Below are 25342 nucleotides of genomic sequence, written 5' to 3' on the forward strand. Positions count from 1 at the left end.
GACAAAGCCCTGAGCAGCCTAATGTAATCTGAACATAATCTGAATCTAAATCATATTTTTTAAACCAACATGAAAAATTAGTTGCTAATGCTTAGGTTAAAAAAAACCTCTTAGTCTGAATGTTCTGTTCAGCTACTACATAATACAGCATTTTATTTTTGGGTGAAAATTATCATAAAAATAATTAATTAAAACCAAACCAACATCTTCACAGAATTTGAATTCTCTGCCAGTGACCTCAATCTGGGCAGTCAGGCTTTCAGACTTGGTAACAGCTTTCATAGTGCATTCGTTTTGCTTGTGAACTATTTCCTCTCTGGCACAGCTAAGAGGAAGATATCCATAGTTACTTCATTAAAACTATCAGCAGTGTTTGACACCGAAGATCAGCATGTGCTGCTTACTTGCCTGGGAGACTGGCAGAAACGAGTCAGTCACCCTGAACTGGATAGGTCAATTCCTATCAGTCATCTTCGAGACAATTCTGAGCAGTGGTTTCTTTTCACCAAAGTGAAAATGGGAAGATTTTGCCTTTTTTCTTTTTTTTTTTTACATCCATTAAGGTTTTTGTGTACTAATTCTGAAAATATTGAAACTTCTACTCAAACCTTTAGCAAAACCTTTTTTTTTCTTTTTTTAGATGAACGAATTACATTTTGATAGCCTAGTTTTGGTTTCAGCACAAACAGAAAATCATACTGTCCTGAGAAAATAGGCAGCAGAAATACATGACTCATAAAAGCAAAAGAAAAAAGGCTTATTGATACTTGTTCCATACTCTGTACTCTTCATAGTCAAAGTGTTCAGCTATCAGTTTCTTTTCAGTTTTTGGTAGCCCATGCAAAGCATATCTAGTCATTAAGAAGTAATATTTTAAATGTAGTACATGAACCTATTTAGAACACTAAATTAAAAAAAAATTCAATCTACTCTGAGAAAATGAAATTAAGTATCCAATATGCATTCCTATGCCAGTACTAAAATTCTGATTTCTTGAAACCTATGAAACTTACCCCAGCTTTCACCAAGACATTTCATTTAGCACCTTACGATAAATTAAAATTGTCACTAAATATTTATGTTCCATAAGTCTATTAACTGAACTTACAGATGACTGAATAAATGCTTTTAAAAAAATAATGCAAAATGGATTCTTATCAGTGTGGTAAGAATCTATTATCCTATGATACCATCTTACCTCTATCATTCATACCATTTTATCTATAAAATTAAGTTTTCTAATGGTAATTCTCCATAAAATGCCTCTTCCCGGAAGAATTCCTATTATTATTCTTCCCAAGACACAGTATTGTACACAAGAGCTGGGAAATTAAGTAGTACTTCCATCTTATAAATTGTCCTTTACCTACATAAGTAGCAAAACCACTTCAGTCTCACAGATTTACTCATATAGAATACATAAATTACAAACCCATATTTTATATTAACGGACATTGATAAAGCTCAAGTTCTTGTCATACTCTCAGTCACATGGGAACACAGATATTGGTTTTATACACAAAGCAGTTGTTTCCTCCATACATTTGATTTTTATCTACCACTTTGTTCTATTTTATTTCAAGAATTTATTGTTGCAAGGATGATTTTCATTAATACTACACAAATGTTTTCTATAATAAACTATTCAATATACATTAGAATGTTTAAGTCTTACTGGAAGCTTTGCAGTTGCAGTCTTTGTATCTCTGCAAACTAACAGTGTTACATGATTACTAGTTTTCTGTGTTAACACATGTATGTTATCAGAAGACATGTAGTAAGGTTTGATAAAGTTTCTTAAGTAATATTTTTTAATTAAAATCATGTTTCTAGTATTAAATTAAAATCAGGAGGTTAAACAACAGGACCAAATGAACAACAATGTATTTAGTGATTAATTACAAAGCTTAGTAACAGATACTTTAACTTTTAATTATGTGGAATAACACCTACAAGTTAAACGTGGAAGCCAGAAAGCTGGACAGATGTTTCTCCTCTATCATCACAGGAAAACTTCAGCTGTCTAATGAAGTGACAAAAAGGATCTGCTTCAGATATTCTGATTCTACACGAAGTTCTGCATTGTGCTGCTGATGCACCCTACTGTCTACTTTGGTGACACTACCAGTCACTTCACTGAGAAAACACTGACGTCTCTAATGTTTCTGTAGTTCCAAACCTGGAGTCTAGTGTCTGAGCGAGATAGTTTATTTTTGCAATAAAAACATGTAAGTTATTAAGTTTTCAGACATTTTGCTTCATCTTCAAGCAATGGTTTCTGATTGAAAGGAATTCAATCTTTTTCTTGCTTGTATGATTCAGTTGTGATATTGCAATATTGCAAAATTGCAATTTTATTTAGTTCCTTTGTTATCTCTTCTTTTCTTTCCCTGGCAAATAGAATGAATACATATGGGTATCCTTTCTAAAACAGCTTCATAAGGAAACAAGGCTTATGCATCTAGGCTGTGTGTACACTTGCCTGCCTTCATTTCTAAAGAATGTGTATCTGTTGGTCATTTTCATCTGAATTTGAAAAAAAGGCAGATTTCAAGTATAAAGTTGCCTTTATGTTTTATGGAAATAAAAAAGAACTGATAAAGAGTTCTGCAACCAAACGGCTTATCTCTCATGTAAACAAACAAACCAAACCAAACCAAACCAAACCAACCCTGCAGGATACCAGCCTTTCTTAGTGCAATGGTTTTTTTCCACTTTGTGGGTTTTCATGTAGTGCATAATCTTCCAGGGGTTTGGCTGCAAATGTTACACAGCTTTAGAGAGTCATTTTAAAACCACAAGAACCATGACAATATTTATGAAGGTCTCCCTCAGAAACACATCTTATTTCCTTTCTTTGGAAAAACATGATGCAAAATGATCATTTTAATCAGACGGTTTGTAACTTGTAAGAAAAGAAGATGCCATAATAGCTTCTTCAATCGGTATTTTATGAAATATTCTGTCTCTAAGAGTGGGTCTATGGGACCCTAAAGTCAAGTCAGCATATATCTAAAAGTCAGAGAGGGATGAAGAAAATAATGAAACAGAATGCAGAAAGGAAGAATAAAGAAGCCTGAAAATGCAGGCTTAATGGATAATACTGGATACGGGAGTATCCCCCCATATAATGAACATAATACACTAATAATAATGTAATATTTGCATTACAATATTTTCTAGATACCTAATAAAAGACTTTTGCCCCATTGAGTCACATGATACAAACTCAGAGTGAAAAATACAGTCCAATAATTCACACCAGCCCCCAACAACAGGACAATTCAAGGAGTCTAAATTAGGCTCCGAACCCAGGCTCCTTCAACTGTTGGTGAAGAGAATGAGCTACTTCAGCAATTCAAAAATATTAACTGCTAGGAAGACATACTAAATATCTACAGGATGCTGAATACAGGGGTGTATCTGAATTGCCATTCCTCTTTGGAGTTTAGTCACTTGAATCAAGACTATAAAATTGGTATACATACCTATTGAAAATGCAGACCAGGAAATTCTTTTCCAAAGACTAAAACCTTTTGGGAAGGTCCTCTTAATATTTCCATTTTTGCATATTTGTTTAGGAGTTAGAATACAAGCTTGGGAGGTAATAACTTCGTTCATTTCTCTTTGCAGTTCACAAAATTTCAAGTCTACAACTTTCACTTCCCAGCAGCATATCCTGATAATCCAACTGCAAAACTATCTTTGCCCAGTAGGCCTCATGAGTTAAGAATGTGTGAATTAAGATTTTAGAACTTCTTACACAAGGGAGTCTACCTCCCATTTAGTGGGAAGAGCATTCAGTTAGAAGTCAGCTGATGTGTCTCTAGCTTCTCTGACGTGTGAACTCCAGCCTGTGACTTCAAGCAGATAAGGTCATATGCACATCTCAACTAGAGCTGCTTTCAGAGGAACTGAAATCAGTTTGGCAATCAGTACAAACATTTTGATTATATTTCACAAGTTGAGAAGAGCTTAGCCATGCAGCTGGCTAAACACTGGTCCTAAACAAGCTTTTTAATTATCAATGTTAAAAGAGTATTAACTTAAAACTAGCAAAAATGAAGAATATTTAATAACATACAAGAACAAGAGCTCATAGTGTTCCACTTGCCAGAAGCAAAAGAACAAATAGGATGAAATGTACCAAATAATCACCTAAATGCTACTTCAAGACGACTGATAAAGAACAATTCAAGGAATATCAAACATGGAGAAAAAAAAAATAATCTGGAGTTAACTGATTTATTAGTGGCAATTTTGTGATTACGTGTGCAAATGTATTTTTATATACTCCTCCAATACATGCTTTATTATTACTGTCTAGTGGTACACTACGAGAGGAAGAATTGTTCTATTGCTAGTAATGGGCTATTTCTATTATCACTTAACCTGAGAAAAAATTCTATTCTATCCCATGGCAGGTAAAAGTCAAAATGACAATTCAAACAAAGTAACCCTGTTAAAACCAGCAATTTCCTCAACAAAATTTATATCCAGAAATGTTGTATACTATTGGTGGGTACAGTATTGTCAATGGCTGACAAACAGTTAACATTACTGATATAAAGAATCATTTGTCAGATGACAATAGAAAGAAGAGTTTGTGAAATCTCATGCAAACTTAAATGTGTAACTTGCTTATTTCCACTGATACAACTGAACTTATTTTGCCTTTTTCAAGTGTTAGATGTCACACAATCTTAGTGTACTGCCTGAATTCTTCATATTGGATAAACAACTGGATGACCAAAAGCCTTCAGATGCTATCAAATAAAATATTAAAACTTAATTGTTGTCCCGAATAATAGTATTGTAATACATGTTAAGCATGTCTGGAGGCATATTAGAAGCTCATAAAATAATCGTGACTTAAATAGGTTTTAGGTAGAAGTCTGAAGCATGCTAAAACTTTCACGGATTTTTAAAGATAGTATCTCTCTGTAAGTGGCTGGCTGTCTAACTAAAATATTTACACAGTGAAATTAGACTATTTTGTGGTAAAGACATGTAAGTCTGGATTACAGATTTCTAATCACATTGCATTGGTTAAATTAAGCATTGGCACCATTTACAGATAAAATGGACCTTCCGAGGCCACCATTGTCTTAGGGTTGCATTACTTTCCAAAAACCATATCTTCTAGCTCACCTAGAAGTTCCACCTCTCATGCAGAAACCACTTTCTGAATTTCACTGACTATATTAGACAGGAGAGCAAATCCAGTTGTATGAATTTTTCCTCTGACCTCAAACTATTAATCTAAAACCTGACAAAATAAATGAAAGGCAAAAAAAATTAGAAGGGCATAAGATGAGTTAGTAAAACACTAAGTTAGTATAAAAGATGTAAAAAAAAAAAAAAATCAGCTATTACATGTATACTTCCTGTGAAAAATATTATTTTCAAGCCATACCGTACAAAGCTGCAATTTAAAAGTATAATTAGCTCATTCCTTTGAGATTTTCTTTACAGTAAAATTTATGTCTAGAGTATTCAAATAAGTTCTGGGTTGAAGTATTAAAAGTACATTGCCTAAAAGGTTTCTAGCCACGTGAAACTTCTCTCCCTGAAAAAAAAAACAACCCTGTTGACCATCATCACAAGAGAAACCAACTGATACAAAAAAAACCCAACACATCTGGAGGGTAAGTAAAGAAAGAGAAAAAGTGAGCATGGAGCAGCAGACAAGAGTGCAGAGAGAGATCAATATGTCTGCTCTGGGAAGTAGTAATGTATGTTTTCAACTTCTGTGGAAAACAAGAAGGTTTATCAAATACTGGCTACCAGTGTTAATAAAGTATGCAAGCACCTTTGCCTAAATTGTTTTAGCTGAGAAGACATCCGGTATAAAATGCCAATGTCACATTAAACCACTAGCTATAGGACAGTAAGAAAAGCCAGGGCACAATTTATTTTTTCTAAAGATTTAAATGTAGACCACCAGTCTCTTCTAAGAAGGTATACAAACATTACTCTTGAAACAGAAAACTTGGATCATAAAGTATCTCCCCTAATATTATGCAACAAGACTTATAATGTAAGGAAACTAATTCATAGCTCTTGTATTATTTAGAACACTTCTAAACTTTGGTTTGGTGCAGAATATTATGTATTGCCTATGCTTATGACTAATGAAATAGGCATCAAAATGTAAGTTTAAAGAGCTATTCTTCCTCCATATGGTTGTTACACAGGAAAGTAACAGTATGCCATGCTTGCTTCAAGGCATGCAAGAGTTCTCATTGCACAGTCATTTCTATAGTGTATTTTATGATATGTTTTAACTTTGTCACACACTGTTCAGAACTTTTGCATTTACTGCACGATACAGTTGTTTACTGTATGCAAGTAATAAAAAGTCTTCCACCACAATCCCCCTCTCCAAACCTCCAAAGACCCCCCCCCCCCACTAGTCTGTATCCTAAACAGGCTAACGACATTAGCTTTCAACAACACACTACCACACACTTCTATTATCAACCTGAAAACAAACCTGTATTCACTCTTGCTATCAAGATCTTTACATCACACTGTGGAAACATGGATGAAGAGTACCTAATTTTTTTTAAAGAAAAACTTTTCTTTCAAACACAAGCATGCAAACTGCAAAATGTACATTAAAAAATACCATCACAAATATATGAAAAGCTAAATTATGTTTGCTATCCTACTACAGTTCAGACAGGTTTTATTATAGCCCAGAATGCTATTTTGGCAAGTAAGATGCCTGACTGAAGTTATATAGAAGGTTTATCTGGCTCTAGAATTGCATTGCTCTCAAGAGCAAGTCCTTTACTTACACACATCGCCTGTACTTACACACATCAGACACCAAAATGTGCAACTATAATAAGCATAATTTTTGTAACGCATCCAGAGTCAGAGCATAACTATTAAATATCAGACTTCCATAATGCAGCCTATGTGATAGTATATTGGACCTTTATAACTGCATCTTACCTGACATATATTTTATTTAAGAAAGGAAGTTATAAGAGAGTAGTGCATTTTCCAGGAAAAAAATATGTAACTATGCTATCAAAATTAAAAACTATGCCAAACTGCTTATATGAACATCAAGTATATCAAAGAATCAACTACTGCTGGGATGAACCACTCAGTCTTTCACAGTATTTTTTCTCCTGCATTGTCTAGAAATTGTATCAATGTACCAGCAGTATTATTTGCTACTATTTTTTGGCTTTGCAGCAATTGTCATTTCAAAATGGCTAAGAAAACTTCATGAAAAAACTAAAACCTTCCTGACCCCTTCAAAGCCTTACCAGGTTACTTCAGTTAAACATAGACCAGGCATATATATTAACTGGAAGTATAAAATGGGAAAAGAAAGAAAACTTCTATTTTTCTGGTACAGACTCCAGTCTTCTCTGCCTGTAATAAGGCAATAACTGGCTTCAGCACATCAGCACACATGTTTGGAGAGCACAGCCAGAGCAAAACCCATGTTGGGTTAGTGATCATCCAGGTCCCACTCTGGAAAGTGACATTTAATTCCTCTCCTGTTTTCCCACCTTTCTTCCACTAATTTCTCTAATGTGAATGCCACTATGCTACCTCTCCTATCTCTTTCACCCACTTAAAACTTCCAGTGTCATTTAAGTTATAGCAGTGACAAGAGGTGGCTCTGAGACAAAGGACAGCATCCAGAGGTTGACAGCTAGAGACATGGCCTGCTGCTTCAATTCCTCAGAGCATTCACTGAGTACTCACTTGCACACTTGTAAAAGCAGACCATATAAGAATTAGCAGCAGTAGGGATCTCAAATGTTAAGTATGTGTTGCTGCGACCGAAGCGCTTACTCAGTTGTATTTATAATGTTAACCTTACACTTACAATGCATTTAACTATACAACTATTACAACAATATGATGTTCTACTGGGTAGTTCTAGAGGTATAGGAAATGCTGACCTTAGAAAATTCCCTACTCAGCAATTTGACAGCTTAAAATCTTGTTCTGAGCCTCTTGTATTAGCTATTTGCTATTTTTTTATTCTGAACTCCTTCATTTAGTGAAATATCAGACAAAGATACGGACATACTCAGACCATCAAAGGATTTTAACCTGTATGAAATCTGTAAACACTTAAGACCTTTCCTCTCATGTACGTAAAAAAATGGTCTGCCATTTGCTCTTATACATGTTTCAGTTTGCAAAGTCTAGAAGTTGCATTCCAATTCAAGAATTGACAGAATTTGACAATTATCTCTGTAATTGTCTTCAGTTAGAATATTTTTCCATTAGTTCATAAAAAGTGGTTAGTGGAAGAGTCTTGAAACATCACAGTTACAATGCTTTAAAATCAATTTATGTTTACCTCCTTTAGGTATGAAATTTAAAACCTTCCAAACTATTTTTCTATGTAATGTATCCTGAAATGTCAATCAAAAACATGAAATGGAGTCTAATTGATGATTTATTATCTATTTTAAGCATTATGACTGAATTACGAAAACAAAGCTTACTGGAGAGTCAAGTGTGCAACAGATTTTCATACACAAACCAGCACAATTTCTTCATGCTTGAGCATATCAAGTAAATCTTATCACCCTAGCACTGCAACTATGAACAATACCAACTTCTCCCCACACCTGCAAAAACTGAGGGCTGATTTTAAAGTATTTTAATATAACAAGGGCAGTATGATTAAACCATGTAAGTTACAGCTGGAAAACATAATATGAAACACAGGCTTTCAGAGGACATTATGGTCTTAAGCATTAGTATTTTTCCTGTGTATTCTGCTTTTACATTCTACTTCAATGTGATCATTACAGTAAAAACAAGCATGGAATTGGAAAGGAACATAACTTTATGAGGGGAAATAAAAGCCTCCTTGCACTGAAGCTTTTCATTTTTGGACCTAATGCAACTGAAGTGCCTCATCAATTCAGTTGCATGACTCTGCACTGGCACAGAGGAGGAGGTACAGATATGTGGCAGAAGCAAGCAGAACTGTAGCAGCCACAACTTCTGTTAGTTTACTGTTACTGAAGTGTTGGTCAAGCCTGCACTGCCATGAAAAAAAAAAAAAAAAAAAAAAAGCTGAGCTCTTTTTAATCTAGGTTTACCACTTTAGTTTACTACACAGCAATGCAAAAATTCATACTGTCCAGGAATGAAAACCACACCTTTCAATGCTTAAATGCCTGCAGAATTACTCTGCTGGAACTCAGTTTTGTAATTGATTTTAAATGAATTAAGACCTCAGTGTTGCTGAGAGGGACATTCCACCCACACAGCTTGCACTGACAACATATTCCTGCTTCCCCATGCATATGTTAACAGCTGTTAGATCTGATACAGCCTCCTCCATAGTTGCAAGAAACACAAATGCAAAAGGGGAGACAGAAGCATGCCGTTAGGAAGGGGAGGAGGGCAGGGCAGAGGAACTTCATAGTAGCAGTAGCTTTGTCTGCCTCAATTCCCAAGACTGCAGTTGGATGCTATTTTTCAGCAGGATCATCTCTTGATCAGTTAATATTGTACAAATGTGGGCACAATAAGGGGCAGCAGAAATAAACAGCCTGAAACAGGAAGAAGACAGGACTGCCTTCCAGTGCACTGACAGTTTAAATTGACTCATAGGGTTCACTAAAGTATACTCATAGATTTTACAAAATTGCTAAAGTGGAGCAGGTCCTCCAAGATGGACATACTACCGGCCAAGTTGTTTATCAACACATTCCTTTAACTTGACACCTACTTGCTTCAAAATGTACTGCCTTTGCCAACAAATTAGCTAATATAATAGAAAGGTAAAACCTTTTTTCTTTTAAACAATGTTTTAAAAATGCCTTAAATTCAGATCAGAAACTGTTACTGCTACAAGGTAAACAAAGCCATTTTAGTCACAGAATGTGGTTGAATATAATGTGGAATCACAAGTTTCAGAATGTAATCAATTCACATTATCTCTATGGTTAGGATAAAAACCTTGCTATGACTTATTATAAAAGAGCAAAGGGTAAGAAAGTCTTTCTCAACACACACTACTGACAATGGCTTGAAAGAGGAGTTTAAACAACAGTTGAGAATTCATTCCAATACATACAGACTGTAGACTCCAAAATGAAGGACAGAAGGATGAAAATCTGGAACTGCAATCTAAATAACTTCCTTTTTCTACTTCAAGCAATTGCACTTTTAACTGTGTCCAAATATAGAAAGATACAATTGAGGAGTTCACGCATAAGATGTGCTTATATTAGTTCATAGATTTACATGTCAAATATCTGCTTTCTGTACTAGCTGAAACTTTTTTTATTCCTAAAATCTTACAAAAGTAGCCAAATAAAACAATATAAAGCAATTTCAAAGGCCTTTACCCTAGTATTTTCTCTCATGTACCTCTAAATTTGTTGGGGCTGGTAGTAAAAGAGAAGCTTGCTGGGTCAATTCATCTTTGTCTTTAACAGTTTGAGAACTAAAGTTTGTTTCCAGTTTAGTGTTCTCCTATATTGAGTGGAAGCTTTTTATTATTTTTAGGCTTATTTTTAAAATAAATGTATTTGCTAGATCTTAGCTAGCCTGTGTGACATTCACATTAAATTTTGTATCACAGCATGCCAGTATATGAAAACACTTTCAAATAATACTACAGTATCATTTGACAGCATTTTGCTAAAAGTGAGGTTTGCTAAAAGTGGGCCTTGCACACAGTTCTGCAGGCTGTCAATACAATGGAACATGAACTGCCAATACAAAACAACACAAAAGAATTGTGGTACCAAATCAATATGCTTGGATTTGAAGCAACAACATTTCCACAGGCACAAAGTTACCTTACAATAATACTTCTGCAAAGCTTGAAGGCAATTTCAGCAACCAGCAAACTCCAGATGAAGTTTTAGCAACTCACACACCTTCCTGACATGCTTTATCCTCAGCTCCAACCATGCTTTCTGGACACATGACAGCAAATTAATTAACATCACTTCTATGCTAGCAGTAAACATACCACGGTGTTTTTCATCATGGCTTTAATCGTGAATCCCTCGGAGACCTGCTGCTTGTTTTTCTTCACATGCCCCAGGGGCTTCTGCAGCTGAGGGCTCCTGTCACCTGCGGGCTTTGAGGGGCCCGAGCCCTCTTTCTTCTCTACCATTTCCCCACCTGCCTCCACCACGGCAAGATGGAAAACACAGACTGGAAAGCAAAGAAACAAACATCAACGCCGCGGACCCACTAAGTTAGAAAAAGCAGTAGAACTGCTTCTGTTCCCTTGCCAAGCAGCGACACCCTCCTACAACCCCCTTCCAGGCGCTTTCCCTGCCCCCTCAGTCCCTTTCGGCACCGCTACTCGCCCATCCCCGACCCCACCTCCACCGCCACCTGCTCATCCCGACCTGCCTCTCCCTCACCGCACCTCACCTCCCTGCCGGGGCTCCCGCACCGGGATCGGGCGGTGGCCGTCACCGGCCACCGGCTATCACCGGCGCTAGCACGCGTCCCCGGCCTCGCTACCGTCACTAGGCAACGCGTCAACAACCCGCCGCCTCTGCCGGCGGGCGCCACGAGCGCTTGGGGAAGTAGGGGGTTAAGCAGAGACACCCCAATGGCAACACTCCCCCCGCGCTGCCCACCAGCAGGTGCACTCCAAAAGCGGGGGCGGCTCGACAGCAGTTAACACGAAGTCATTAACGCGGGGGGGGAAGAACTGGTGACGTGAGGAGAAACAGGCGGTGTGAAGAAGAGAGAACTACGTTACCCAGGGGGCCCTGGGCCTTGTGCGCATGCCGCTGGCAGCGCGGCCGGCAAGGGTGCGTGTGCACGCGCGCGGCGTACGTGTATGTACGTGAGGGTGCGCGCCCGCCTCCCCTTCCATGCCCTGCCGTCCTCCCCCGCTATAGCCGCCATGATAGGTGAGTGAGCGAGCCCGGATGCAGAACCGCCCTTTCCTGCCCGCCCCTTTGCCGCCGCGGCAGCTGCGGGCGCGTCGGCCCTGGGGGGCGGCTTGGGCGGGCGGCTTGGGTAGGCTTGTCTCCCCTTGGTCCAGGTCGCCGTGTCCGGCCGCGCAGCCTGCCCTGATGCCTCAGTGGGATGGGCCTCCTGGGACCACGCTGCGGGAGGCGGGGAACGCCCGCTGCTCGCGGTTCCCGGGGGTCGCCGGCTGGGTGGTGCCTTCAGCACCTCCTTGTTTCGTTACCGCCCCTCTAGGGAAAGCGCTCGGTGCGCTTGGCGGAGCGCGCGGAGGGCGCGGGGTCAAAAGTGTCAAGGTGTCAGTGCTCTCCTTTACCCCTCTGCTGGGGATGACCCGTCAGCGGCATGCCCAGGGTTAGTGACTGAGGTCGTTTTAAAGTTGGTTTTTATTGCCTCTCGGTTGTAAATATTTCTGGGTGGGTGTGTGTGATCTGTGGTGTTTTTTTGCCCTTGCCTTGTATACATACGTGGTGTTGGTCTTTCACGGTACTTGTTGGGGGTGCTCTGAAAAAGCAATTTAAGCCTAGTCATGTTGGACGTTTGACCCTTTGGCCCTTGATTTGGCTTCTGTACCATCTAATGCTGATATGACATGTGAATAGGTTGTTTCAGAAGTGGGGTTTTTAATCTTGTTTATAAGATCGGTGCGTACCTGGGGAGTCCCACAAATCACAGGATCCATTTTGTAGTCCTGGCATCTCATGACACATTTCATCTTGCTTTCACTTTCTCATTTCTGTGGATTATTTAAAGTAAAAGCTGTAAAATGTAAAACACGTGCTTGTATTTCAAGAACTCCTTGCCTTCCTCAGACTTGCTGTTTCACCTTGAGTGTGGGTGTTATAGTTGCTGTATATGTAAGACCTGATCAAATCGAAAAGCATGCATTTGTTGTTGAAGTATTTATTGTTTTTTATAATAAACATCTCAAAAGTGACCAAGAATCCTATGGATCTTTCAACTAGACAGAATATTTTCAAATTATATGTATATGAACACAAGTATTTGGGAAATGTTCTTTTTCTTTCAGTTTTACATCAGCTAAAAAACTTATGTACATGGTATTTTCAGTCTGTCTAATTATTTATGTAACTGGTCTCTTTCTAATGGGATCTTATTCAGTTTTCTTGCTAAGTGGACCTTTTTTATGTAACAAAGAATATTTTAAATGAAGAGCTTGGCTTAAGGAAAGAACACAGGGTCAGGTATTCTGCCATCTCTCATCTTGCAGTGTTGTCTCTCTTGACACCTTGCTATAGTATATAAAATTGTTCTGCAAGTAATAGGGGAGCCAACAAGCAGGGGTGCTTGACCTCATGCTCACCAACAGGGAAGGGCTGGTTGGAAATGTGACTCTCCAGGGCAGCCTTGGTTGTAGCGATCATGAGATGGTTGAGTTTGAGATCCTCAGGACAGTGAGAAGAGCGTGCAGCAAGCTCACTGCCCTCGACTTCAAGAAAGCAGACTTTGGCCTCTTCAGGAGCATGCTGAGTAAGGTTCCATGGGAAAAAGCCCTAGAGGGCAGGGGGGCCCAAGACTGTTGGTTGGTATTCAAATATCGCCTCACCTGCTGCAAGCTCAGGAGTGTTGTATCCCAACTAGAAGGAAGTGCAGCAGGAGGGCCAGGAGACCACCTTGGATGGATAAGGAGCTGCTGAGGAAACTTCGAAGGAAAAAAAGAGGCTTATAAAAGGTGGAAGCAAGGACAGGCAGCCTGGGAAAAGTACAGGGATGTTGTCCGTGAAGCTAGTGTCCAGGTTAGGAAAGCTAAAGCCCAATTAGAATTAAACTTGGCCACGGATGTGAAAGGTAACACGAAGGGATTCTATAATTGCATCACAAATAAAAGACAGACTAGGAACAACTTAGGCCCCCTCTGGAAGCTATCAGGAGAACTGGCTACCCTGAATTTGGAGAAGGCTGAGGTTCTTAATGGCATCTTTGCCTCAGTCTTCACTGGCAAAAGCTCTGACCACACCACCCAAGTCTTGGAAGGCAGACAGGGACTGTGAGAATGAAGGCCCTAGGCCCACTGTAGGAGAGGATCTGGTTCGAGACCATCTTAAGAACCTGAATGTGCACAAGTCCATGGGACCTGATGAAACCCATCTGTGGGTCCTGAAGGAGCTGGCAAATGAAGTTGCAAAGCCACTGGCCATCATATTTGAGAAATCATGGCAGTCAGGTGAAGTTCCCGACTACTGGAAAAAGGGAAATATAACCCCCATTTTCAAGGTGGTCAATGGCTCAGTGTCCAGCTGGAGACCAGTAACGAGCGGTGTCCCTCAAGGACGGGTTTTATTCAACATCTTCGTCAGTGATGTAGACAGTGGGATTGAGTGCGCCCTCAGCAAGTTTGCCAATGACACCAAGCTGTGTGGTTTGGTTGATACACTGGAGGGAAAGAATGCCATCCAGAGGGATCTTGACACGCTTGTGAGGTGGGCTGATGCTCACCTTATGAAATTTAACTGTGCCAAGTGCAAGGTCCTATACCTGGGTCGGAGCAGTCCCAGGCACAGCTACAGGTTGGGCAGAGAAGAGATTCAGAGCAGCCCTGCGGAGAAGGACTTGGGGGTGTTGGTCGATGAGAAAATGAGCATGAGCTGGCAGTGTGCACTTGCAGCCCTGAAAGCCAGCCATATCCTGGGCTGCATCAAAAGGAGTGTGACCAGCAGGTCGAAGGAGGTGATCCTGCCCCTCTACTCTGCTCTTGTGAGACCTCACCTGGAGTACTGTGTGCAGTTCTGGTGTCCTGAACATAAAAAGGGCATGGAACTGTTGGAACAAGTCCAGAGGAGGGCCATGAGGATGATCAGGGCACTGGAGCACCTCCTGTATGAAGACAGGCTGAGAAAGTTGGGGCTGTTGAGCCTGGAGAAGAGAAGGCTGTGTGGAGACCTCGTAGCAGCCTTCCAGTATCTGACGGTGGCCTATAAGGATGCTGCACAGTGACTTCATTAGGGACTGTAGTGACAGAACAGGGGGTAATGGGTTCAAACGTATACAGGGGTAGTTTAGATTGGATATAAGGAGGAAGTTCTTTACTGTAAGGGTGGTGAGGCACTGGAATGGGTTGCCCGAGGAAGTTGGGAATGCACCATCTCTGGCAGTGTTCAAGGCCAGATTGGACAGAGCCTTGGGTGACATGTTTTAGTGTGAGGTGTCCCTGCCCATGGCAGGGGGGTTGGAACTAGTTTATCTTAAGGTCCTTTCCAAGCCTAACTATTCTATGATTCTATACATGTTTTTACAGAACTGCAGTGTGTGTTTGGTTTTGAATGCTTTTGAGAAGTTGAGTGTACGTAAGGGACTGCCCATGTGGTTAAGAGTTGATGCCTCTGGCCCTCATACTGAATTCTAAATGTTTACTTACAGCTCATAAAGATAATATTTATATGTCTGAGGACGTATAATTTCATTTTCACTGTGGCAAATGGAAATGTTTGTGAATATTAATTATGAAATTAGTTGCATATTTATAAACACAGTTTTACATGAGTTGCAATCTTAAATGATTTAAGTAGCAACCTGTTGGGGGAAGTGGGAAATTAAAATTCAGATCCTGGATATGTAAGAATTGTCTTTAAACTATATGATACAGAGACTTAGTCTTCTTTCCTGCTTTCTCAGAGGTCTCCTCTAAACATCTCTGAGTTAGGAATGACATGGTGATATTGGGGGCAGGAGGTGAAGGGTGAAATAATTTGTGTAATCTGTGTGCAGGTTTTTGACCCGAGTATTTAAAGAGTTATCCTATGAAGGCCATGGCATATTTTCCAAAATGTTTTAGTGTCATATTTTTGGAAATGCTCTATTGTTATAAAAACCTAATATCGCCAATCTGTTTTAATTGATTTTTATTATAATTAATATTGAGAGGCAATAAGCAAGCAGCGCTGGGTGCGCCGGGGAGTCTCCGCTCCACCGGGGACGCACGAAGGGAACTTCTGGGGATAGTCTTTTATACTTTTTTGTCTTGGGTTTCAGCCAGTCCTGTTGTCTTCTTTTCCCCAGCTTCTTGGGTTTCAGCCAATCCTGTTGTCTTCTTTTCCCGGGCTTCTTCACCTGTTGCTGGGGTCTTGTCTCTGGGTGAAGAATTACTATGTCTATCACAAGTCTGACCACCATCTTAGCCCCCCTAAATTCCACTCCATATGCGTTTATTTGTTCAACACGCAGATTTCACAACGTTCTGTAACAGGACACATCTCTAAGTTACCTACCCCCTCCTTTTCTAAGAACATTTGTGCAATTTAAACAATGAACAAAACATTTCTTTGCACAATATTGCGGTTGACCCAGGGGAATTATTCGCTTGTTTCTTCTTCCTCCTCACTGTGGCATTGGCAGGGACACTTATCATACCGTTTGCGCATAGCACAATGATCACAAGGGATTCCATCTCCACACAAAGTGCAATGATCACTAGGACCTCTGAGTTGCTGACACGAATCACTCTGATGTAGCTCACATCTATGTCCTCCTGGGTCTTTGTGCCAAGGAATTCTATAATATAATTGTGCAATACATGACAATTCCTTTAATTGATTTATAATTTCCCATCCCTTTCTTTTTATGTTCCTTAGTTCTTGCGCTGTGAAATAGGAACAATAAGCCTCATTAATATGTTAGTATTACTGTTTTTTCTTACTTTTTCTTATTCTTCTCTGCTTTTATTTTTTGTCTAGTGAAAGAGGTGGATCTTTCTACTCCATCTTCCCCTAAGTTTTTGACTGTGCTCATGGTTCTTTTTTGAACTTTGCTGGAAGTTTTTTAAGATGTTTTGCTGTGGCAGATCCTTCTCTGTAGCACTTACTGCTCCAGAAGAGGTTAGACAATTGACTTGGCTTTTCGTAATCTTCATATGATTTTCCATCCTGCTTGTTATTACATTCTCCTGCCTTGTTAGATTTTTGTTGACTGAACAGAGATTTGTGAAGAAAGATTTGCTTATAAATGTATCTCTGAGTGCTAGCATATTACCTGAAGAAAAGAAAAAAGTATATGCTTATTTTCAGTAAGAGATTATTCCTTGAGGAAGGCCTTCAAAATATGTAACTATTTTCATCAGTGTGAAATCCACATTACAATATCAAGTTAATTATGTTGCAGTCCACTTTTGTAGAAATTCTGTGGACAAATTTATCTGGAAAGTCCATGGCAGCTGCCACTTGCATGGCATTGCAGTGTGTTCATGAGTGCTTCTGGGATTTTAATTCTTGGTTTTATCTTTAAAAGTATTTATGAAGGTAAATGGTAAAGATGACTGTTGCTTTTATAAATGTTTTTAGAAGATTGTTCTCTAATGGGCTTCGCTTCTAAGTGAAGTTGCCAGAATGATTCCTGAGTGTTTTTTTTCCATTCATGGGTATATTGGGTTTTTTACATTTACAGTTTATTTATATTGCTTGCTGCTTGGCTCTTCCATTAAGGACTTTGGGAAAACTCTCTATAGAAACTTATTTAATTTTATTTTAATAATTAAAAATAATTATACAAAAGAAGGAGTGTTTAAGTTGGTGTTTTTCATTTTGAATAGAGAATGCTATATGTCTACATTCTGACTGATGCAAGATAGGAATCCTTGTGCAAATTACTGACCTTTGGGGAGCCATATTCCTGCTGCTTTCCATATTTATAACAGATGAAATGAAATGAAACAAATGAAATGAGCTCAATATCAGCTGTTTGAAGGACCTCTGTCACACTTACTGTCTTTTGTCAGCCAGTTGTCAAAGGAGTTTGCTATAGATGAAAGCATTTCTGTGGACAACTTCTGTATTGCCTTTTACCTCAAGCTTACAATACTTCATGTATATCCGGATTTGTGCCTTTTTTTGTCACTTCCTATTCCCTTTTTTTTTTTTTCTGTGTTCACATTTTCTTAGTGGCTTCATTCTGCTTCAGGCACTTTGCGAAGTCAAAAAATAATCCAGAAGAAATAGTTTCCTTTTAATCTGGAACAGTTCCCTGAGCTGATTCACAATGTGGTGACACAGAAGTTGCAAGGATGTAACTAAGGGAGCATTGCTTCATTGTATTGCTTGACTGTAAATTGCTGAGTCACATGCAAAAGTGGTGGTGAATAGGGCAGTTGAGTGCTGCCTAAAGGAGAACATTCCCTTGCCTTTGCTTCCCCCTTACTCCCCAGCCCTGTATTCAACTGATTTGACATGGATATTAATTTGACTCCAGAGAGAGCTAGTTACTGACCTGGGTTGTGAAAATCCCCACTTATTTAAGGGTCTAGGGGGTGTTTTAGTTTGTTTTCACTGACCTAACATTCATTCACCTGACACGTTTACTACTGGGTCAGCTGAGAACCAGTGTTGGTGTAAGGAGAGTGTTGTGTTCTTTAGTTTTCAATAGGTATTACAGGAGGGTGAAAAAAAATGATTAAAACTGAATCTTAAGGAATGTACTGGGGCAACTTCTTGGATTTTTTTTTGAAGTATCTCAAAGAGCAGAAATATGGGAGAAGACCGCAAACTGTGTTAAAAATTTAGAAGATGGGCTCTAGATAGTTAAGAGTGGCAGGTCAGCATTTCTGTAGTGAATGTGTAGTGAAAGTAATAGTAGAAACAGGTTGCAAAGGGCTTTGACAATGAAATATGATTCATACAGCAGTAATCAAGTTAAGGGAGAATGGGAGCCTAGGAGAAAGTTTTAGCTATCTGTATGACCAATCACTCCTCTGTGTTACACTTTTTTTCAGTGTGTCAGTAATCTTTCTGCATAAGTATTTCTATTTCTCATTGTTATGAATATAATCTTAAGGAAGCAAAGTGACAAACTTTCAGAATTTCTCTGAATGAATTGAGACTAGAAAATAATGGTGCCAGTTTAGCAACCAAAGGAAAAGTGTTTTAGGAACTCTCTCTTAGATATTTTTAGGATCTCATGTTGTGATTTTTTTCTTTTTTTTTTTTTTTCCCTTTTGTTGTTGCCATCTTGGCATTCGATTTTGCTTATGTAATGCCATGGATAGTTCCCCTACAATACCTATTTTTCACTGGAATGATAGCTTGAGTTGAGGGTCACTGTTACACTTGTGTCATGAACATGTGATATAATCTTTCTAATAGTTTATTTGATTAAACAAAACCTAAATCTCTGAACATCAAATATTCCTCACATTTCATGTGCATTACCTGCTTTGCTGGGGTTGTTCTGAGCCTCTTTTTATTCTGCTGCGGTCACTTTATTGTAGTGTGTGTACAGAACTGCATCATGAAACATTGTGTGTATATTTGTATTTCATTAGTTACTTTCCTACATAATGCTTTGTAATTATCAGAAAGATTTTAGATAGTTAGTATCATGAAATAGGTTATCGTCAAAAGACATCTAGTTCTGTAAGGTATACGTGAGCATTCTGGAATACTTTGTTCCTTGAAGAGGAATTAGAAGACTTTTTGCCTGGATTTCTTTTCGAAGGAAAAGTAACAGAGTGGGGAGGAAAGAGGGTTGGTTGGGTTGGTTTGTTTCATTTTTAATGACCACAGAATAGCAGTATTGTAATATCAAGACACATTAAAGACTGACCAAGCAATGGCTATGATATTCTGATGTTTTCTGAGCCTTTTGGATAGAGCCCTACAGATAGAGATCTGTCAGTTTTCAAAAATCATTTCTCATTGCCAAAATCTCCATCCTTTTCTATATTATTTGGTTACCTGGTGATGTATCTGTAAAGAGAATAATGGGTGGACATACACATGTTATGATTTCTCTCTGTGCTAAATTCTTATTGTGATAGGGTTGTATGACTTCTGCTGCAGCTGAATCAGTCATTAAAAGGTTTTGCTACCATTTCTTTTTCCTCTTCTCTGATGCCATCTGTGCATCCTGCCTCTTTCCTGTCACTGGCTATAATATTGACTGTTGAACTGGTTCAATTTGCTATTGTAGCAATAATCCTACCCATTTTCACTGGATATCATCCTCAAAGAAGGGCCCAGTGAACATCAAAATTGGCTCAAGGTAAGTGGAAAATGCAATAGGAGATAGCAAAAATGGCACTAAGTAATTTTAGCAGGGTGCTTTTTTGATCTGTTTAGTCCTTTGGCATCTTCACCGTCAGTTGTTATAGGGTATGTTTAGCTCCTGCTGATGTTGGAAACATATCCACAGCTGACAAAGGATTACACAGTCCTTTGGATAAAAGGCATTATAAAGGACGGGATTATATTTAAACTCCTATTTCTTTTTCTGAGTGGCAAAGAAAGATAAACCAAGAACAACTTTTGTATTGGGAAGGATAAACTTTTGCATTTGTGATGTGTAAATATAATATCGATTGCCAAAACATTTAGTCCAGTCTGTGAGATGAGAATAAAATGAAGAATTTAAAATTCCACTTATTCCCACAAAAGATTAGGAGAACACCTGCATTAGCAAAATAGAAAAAAAAATTAAAAGATACTTTGGAAAGCTTAACAGCAAATGTTGCTGCTTGAAAGTCCCTGCCAAAGTAATGACTGTGGCTTTTGTAGGTACATTGAAAGCTGGAGACATTATTGGATTCTATTTTGATAACACTGTCTCAAGAGGTGGAGTAGCCTTCTTAATTGGAAACATATGTATCCTCGTCTACTGAAATAAATCAATTGCACTACCATACAGTGTGTCATAGTGTCATGGTACTGTCAGCTGTGTAAGTGCTCAGGTCACAGAAGCAAGCAATACCAAGAATGGTGCAGGTTTTGCAAGTTTATTTAGTAGAAGCCCAAGGGAGAGTGAAACCATTAGTGGGAACGTTGTTCTTTGCCAAACAGGTTTATGTAAACCAGATAACAATTAATTCTTTCCAATTAACTTTTTTTTATTATTTTTTTTTTCTTTTTTGTGATGCACTGTGTGTGAGTATTGTTGGACTGAAAATTTTTACAGCTTTTAACACAAAATGTAGCCAATTATGTTAGAAATTTTCCATTAAAGGAACTAAAAAATGGAAATGTGCAGCTATATACCCAGAATTCAGAGTGCTACTACAAAGGTTGGTTTGGAGATAATTAGCAGGCAAGCTTTAATTGTACAGTTCTCAGTTGTTTCACAATACATGATTTCTCCCTTCTGAACTAGTGTGTGGTATCTTGCAAGTGTTTGAATTTAAGAGGATTTGATAATCATAAAGTTACTAAATTTTAGTATGGTAAATTATGGTCTCTAAAATGTAATATTTCAGTTTCCAAATGTTGTACCTTAGACCTCTCCCAGTTCCTTTATATTTTGATCAGTGCAAAAGAAGTAGAAAAATAGATGACCTTACAAAATAAGGATAAAAATCCATCAGTTTTACCTTGCATAGAAGAATTCATCAGTACTCTCTCGTACATTTTATTCTTGATGCAGGACAAGATGGGGAATTCAGTGCTGTGTATTTTTTAAGGCAGACTTATTATTTTGTATTGCTTTTCCCAATAAGCATGTTCATGTCTACATTAGTATTGTGAAAATTTGACCCAGGAAAAATTGTAGCACAGAAGTTGTTCTTTGAGGCGTATGAAAATAACTAAGAGATTTGCCCCATAATCATGAAATAGCTATTAAAAGACAAAGGATGAGAGGAATCATTTGAGTTCTCTCCAGCCGTTAGTCAAATACTAAATTTGAGTTCAGTGATCTTAAGGGTAGAAATTAATGAACAATTAGTTGTGAGACTGGTTTTTATTTCATACTCTTCAGCTCTTTTTGTGGTGGTAGCTGGTATTTGTGCTGGTAAACATGCATCTCTTCTGAATAAGGCAGTCTGATCAATGAATTCTTATGAATTCAGACAAAAGATTGCAGTAAATAACTGGTCACAATTATAATGCATTAAGCGCGTGATAGCTTTACATAGTACATTTCAGTGATGTCTTCCTTTACAGTGGCTGCATGCTTATCATGGTTAAGCCACAAAATCTTCAGCAATTCTAAATATATCACAATGTCTTCCAAAAGAAGTGGCATTGTAAATTACATGCTTCAGGGAAATTAACCACTTTAACCGTTTTTCTGCTTTGGAATGTCCAAGCAGTTACAGTAAATTTTTACAGCAAAAGCCCTGTCTTGGACTTTGGAACCCTTTGAGGCTATTTGCAGAAATTAGTGCATCTATTCATGCTAACAGTCTCAATGGAAGAAAGTTTTTAAACTTTAAAATAGGTTAAAGCTTTCATCCTCTCTGGTGACCTGTGAAATTGTGATATTATATGCCATTATTTTCTTCTCCATTTATCTTTGGTGTGGGGTGAGAGAAAGAGTGACACGCACACATCTAAAAGGAATGATGGGCCATTGCCCGTTAGACATCTTCAGAATGAATTGTCTGGATTCTGCATACAGTTTTTACCCACACCTCTCAGCTTTATTCCAGTTATGATTGTTAAGGAAGACTGATTATTTCCTATACTTTGCTGGTTTGAGCTAAATTGAAATGATGAAAGGAAGCTGGTTATCAAATCAACGACCTTAAGGAGTTTATTTTCTGTATATGTCAGAAGTTCTTTCATTATTTGCCACTATAGCATAGATCTTTTGCTATAGGAAACAGCAGATATTTTCATGTGTTTTATTGTATGCTTTTGGAAATTCTTTTGACATTGTCTCATGATTTGAGGTCACAGTTTGTCTTTGCCTCCAAGCTCTAAGCCAGACCCCTCTACTGGGAGGGCACACAGTCCTCACATGAGTATATTAAAGGAAAGCATTTAGAAGTTGATTTATTGTTTAAGAGCTTCGGAAGCTGGTAAAGATGAATGAAGATATTAATTGAGGAAAGAGCTTGTCATTTGTTGGCAGTTTAAAGGACAGCAACGTTATACTGTATTAATGTGCAGGAAATGAAAGCACAGCTTTTTAGAGAGTAGTTGCCATCAAAAGGTGTTGGTTGTGCTGTTATTTGTGGGGGTGATATGAACAGTGCATTCATTATCAGAAGAGTTAGACATCCTTGTTTGCTTTAGTTTATCTATGAAAACTTATTCATGTGATTACAAATGTCTGAATTTTTTTTGTGTACTACCTAAAACAGTAGACATACATACTGAGCTTGTTTATGATGACAAAGATGAGCACTGAAGCAAATTAACTTATGCTTGCAATTTTTTTTTTTGGTGGTACATAAAACCACAAAAGGACAAATAAAGCAAACTTGTTTATGCAGAAAAGATAAACTTGGTTTTCTCCATCGCTGTTTTGATGACCAATATGAATATTACTTTGTTAAAAGGGTGAGGCTTTTCTGCATGATGACATAGTTCCACTACTTCATTTTCTTTGTTTTTCCAATATTTTCCAGTTGTTTGTGTTGCCGTTTTGTTTTTTTTTTTTTTCAGCCTTTCTAAATATTTTGCTTAGTGGTAAATTTCCCCTCTTAGTTCATTGATTTTCCTAGTAAATTCAGGCAATAGAACTGTATTGTGTCAGACCTAATATATCAGACTTTATAAATTTAAGTGTATAGAGCAAAGGACATTTAGTTAAATTCAAAAGAGTAAGAATCACAAGAAACTCAAACATCTGGGCTTTTCAAGATGACTGTATGAGCTATTTCTCTAAGGCACCCTTTGTATCAGTGGAAACATTAGCACTGCTTGAATTTTTCACTTCAAACAGTGTTCAGCTGCTTTTTGTCTTAGACATTTTCTGTGTGTTTTTTTTTCCTTTTTTAAATATGCCAATCCTGTAACTTTCTGGTTATGTGCTTGGAGGTCATGGAAAAAATATTTTCCATTTTCTTCACTGGTGTTAAATAAAGGGACTGTGGATGATGGAAACGAAAGTGGTTCATATTGAACATCATATTACATCTCTGACATATGGTTCTCCTTTCAATTTTTTTTTTTTTTTTTGAGATTAAATATTTTGGTACATTTATGTTTGCATTTCTTCCCTTTTGTGAGACAGTGTCCTCTGTGGAATACTTTCAGTGGAAGCATATGTTCAGGACTTCAAAGTAATTATGCTATTACTAAAACCTTCATAATCAGATTACTGAAACTAAATGTTGAAAAAATTTGATTTTCTTTTATCCAATCATATCAATTTCACTCCAGTCTGCTGTCTGCCTGATTGAAGAAACATGGCAGGTCAAAGTCAAAGACTGTTTAGAGCGTCTGCCTGGTACTAAAGGCTAAAGAAGAAAAGGGATCTTAGAGCAGTTTTTAGTCTGAGAGGGCAAGATTAAAGAGATACATATATTTATATGTATTGCCCATTTTAATGGTAAATTTTTAGCTGTAGGTACCTCTGCTTGGCAAGGGAGTAACTGAAGCATAAGGTTGCCCCTGTGTGATAATTGACCCTCTTTCTCTGAAGTAATAGGCTTCAGATGTATCTGAGCTACTTTGTTTACAAAATACTACATTTATTAGTTTTATTTTTTTCATTCTGTAAGAATAAGTTTGCTGTTGTGACCAAATGGAACAGTTTTCAGGTCTACAGTCCAAGATACTGATTAACAATTTAAAAAAAAAAATCCTTTTCATTTTACTTTGGCACAGTTAGGGCAGAAGACTTCAAAAATTTAGTCAGATTTACAAGAAGATATCAAAAACAGGAACTATACCTAATCTCCCTTCTGTATTTTTTGCAGCTCATCTGGAAAATATGGAGTCTTTTAAGAACATGAAAAATCATCTTAGTGGTCTTGAACCAAAAGGTTGTGTCGGTTATGGTCTTACCAGGCCCTAGGTGTAGCAGTCTGTTGACATGCTACATGTTTTTATTTCAAGCTGTATGAAGTTACAGGCAGCTTTGTGTTGAGTACTTTGACTTACTGTGCATAATTTTAAGGTATTTTATTGATACTAACTCTTACTATTGTTTGAGGTCTAGCTTCAGCCTAGTGTATGCTTTATGTAAGCAGATGGAGTTTTGAGGCAGATAAATTCTAAAATTGGTTAATGAGTAATGTGAATTTTTAAATTTTCTGTGTTTTTCTTTTCATAAGTCTACTTTTCATTCTTTTTGCCCTCATTGTACACAATAAAATAGCAGATGAAGCTGAAAAGTTTCTTTTACAGTACTTTTAACAATTCCCAGTAGAATTCTCTTGTTGGAAGGAAATATCCCATCTGGTTTACTCTTTAACACAGCAAAACTACTTAGTGAGTTGTGTGGCAAAGCCTAGCTGAATTCCACACAATGAGGCTCTTGGCCCTAAGCAAGATGAGCACAATCTGTTTCCCATATTTCTAATAAAGGAAAAGAAGAGTTTCTTCGTTTCCTTCTTTGTTGCAGTATGTTTACGTTTTATGCCTTCCTTTCTTAGAATAGCTGCTTTCCTGCTGTTCTCCATTCTTTCCCCCTTTCTCCCCCCTCACTACAGGTAAAATGAAAATGCATTACAGCTTTATAAAAGTACCAAACGCTGCTCTGAAATAACATTAAAACTCCGATTTTTAAA

The 25342-nt window shown here is 38.0% G+C and overlaps 3 protein-coding genes across 8 annotated transcripts in view; 1 reads left to right on the forward strand and 2 right to left on the reverse strand.

Annotated features, from left to right (window-relative positions):
- PACRG (parkin coregulated) overlaps positions 1–11526 on the reverse strand; it is a 240929-nt gene extending 229403 nt beyond the window's left edge. For all 4 annotated transcript variants that reach the window (XR_009969097.1, XM_062641884.1, XM_062641882.1 and 1 more), the window contains exons 1-2: positions 11398–11526; positions 10985–11172 (exon numbers count right to left, since the gene is read on the reverse strand). Coding sequence is in view for 3 of the 4 variants with exons in the window: in XM_062641884.1 (XP_062497868.1) it covers positions 10985–11131 (147 nt within the window). In the remaining variant the exon portion in view is untranslated. The remainder of the gene's footprint in view (positions 1–10984; positions 11173–11397) is intronic.
- LOC134175667 (uncharacterized protein YagA-like) overlaps positions 1–25342 on the reverse strand; it is a 268407-nt gene that overhangs the window by 41364 nt on the left and 201701 nt on the right. The window lies entirely within an intron of this gene.
- The window catches only part of PRKN (parkin RBR E3 ubiquitin protein ligase), a 725154-nt gene continuing 711591 nt past the window's right edge, over positions 11780–25342 (forward strand). For all 3 annotated transcript variants that reach the window (XM_062641870.1, XM_062641872.1, XM_062641873.1), the window contains exon 1: positions 11780–11888. In XM_062641870.1, the coding sequence (XP_062497854.1) occupies positions 11816–11888 (73 nt within the window). In that variant the 5' untranslated portion in view covers positions 11780–11815. The remainder of the gene's footprint in view (positions 11889–25342) is intronic.

Source organism: Pezoporus occidentalis, unplaced genomic scaffold (genome assembly GCF_034315485.1).
Source record: "Pezoporus occidentalis ecotype Australia unplaced genomic scaffold, CSIRO_AGI_Poc_V1 ctg7, whole genome shotgun sequence".
NCBI lineage: Eukaryota > Metazoa > Chordata > Aves > Psittaciformes > Psittacidae > Pezoporus > Pezoporus occidentalis.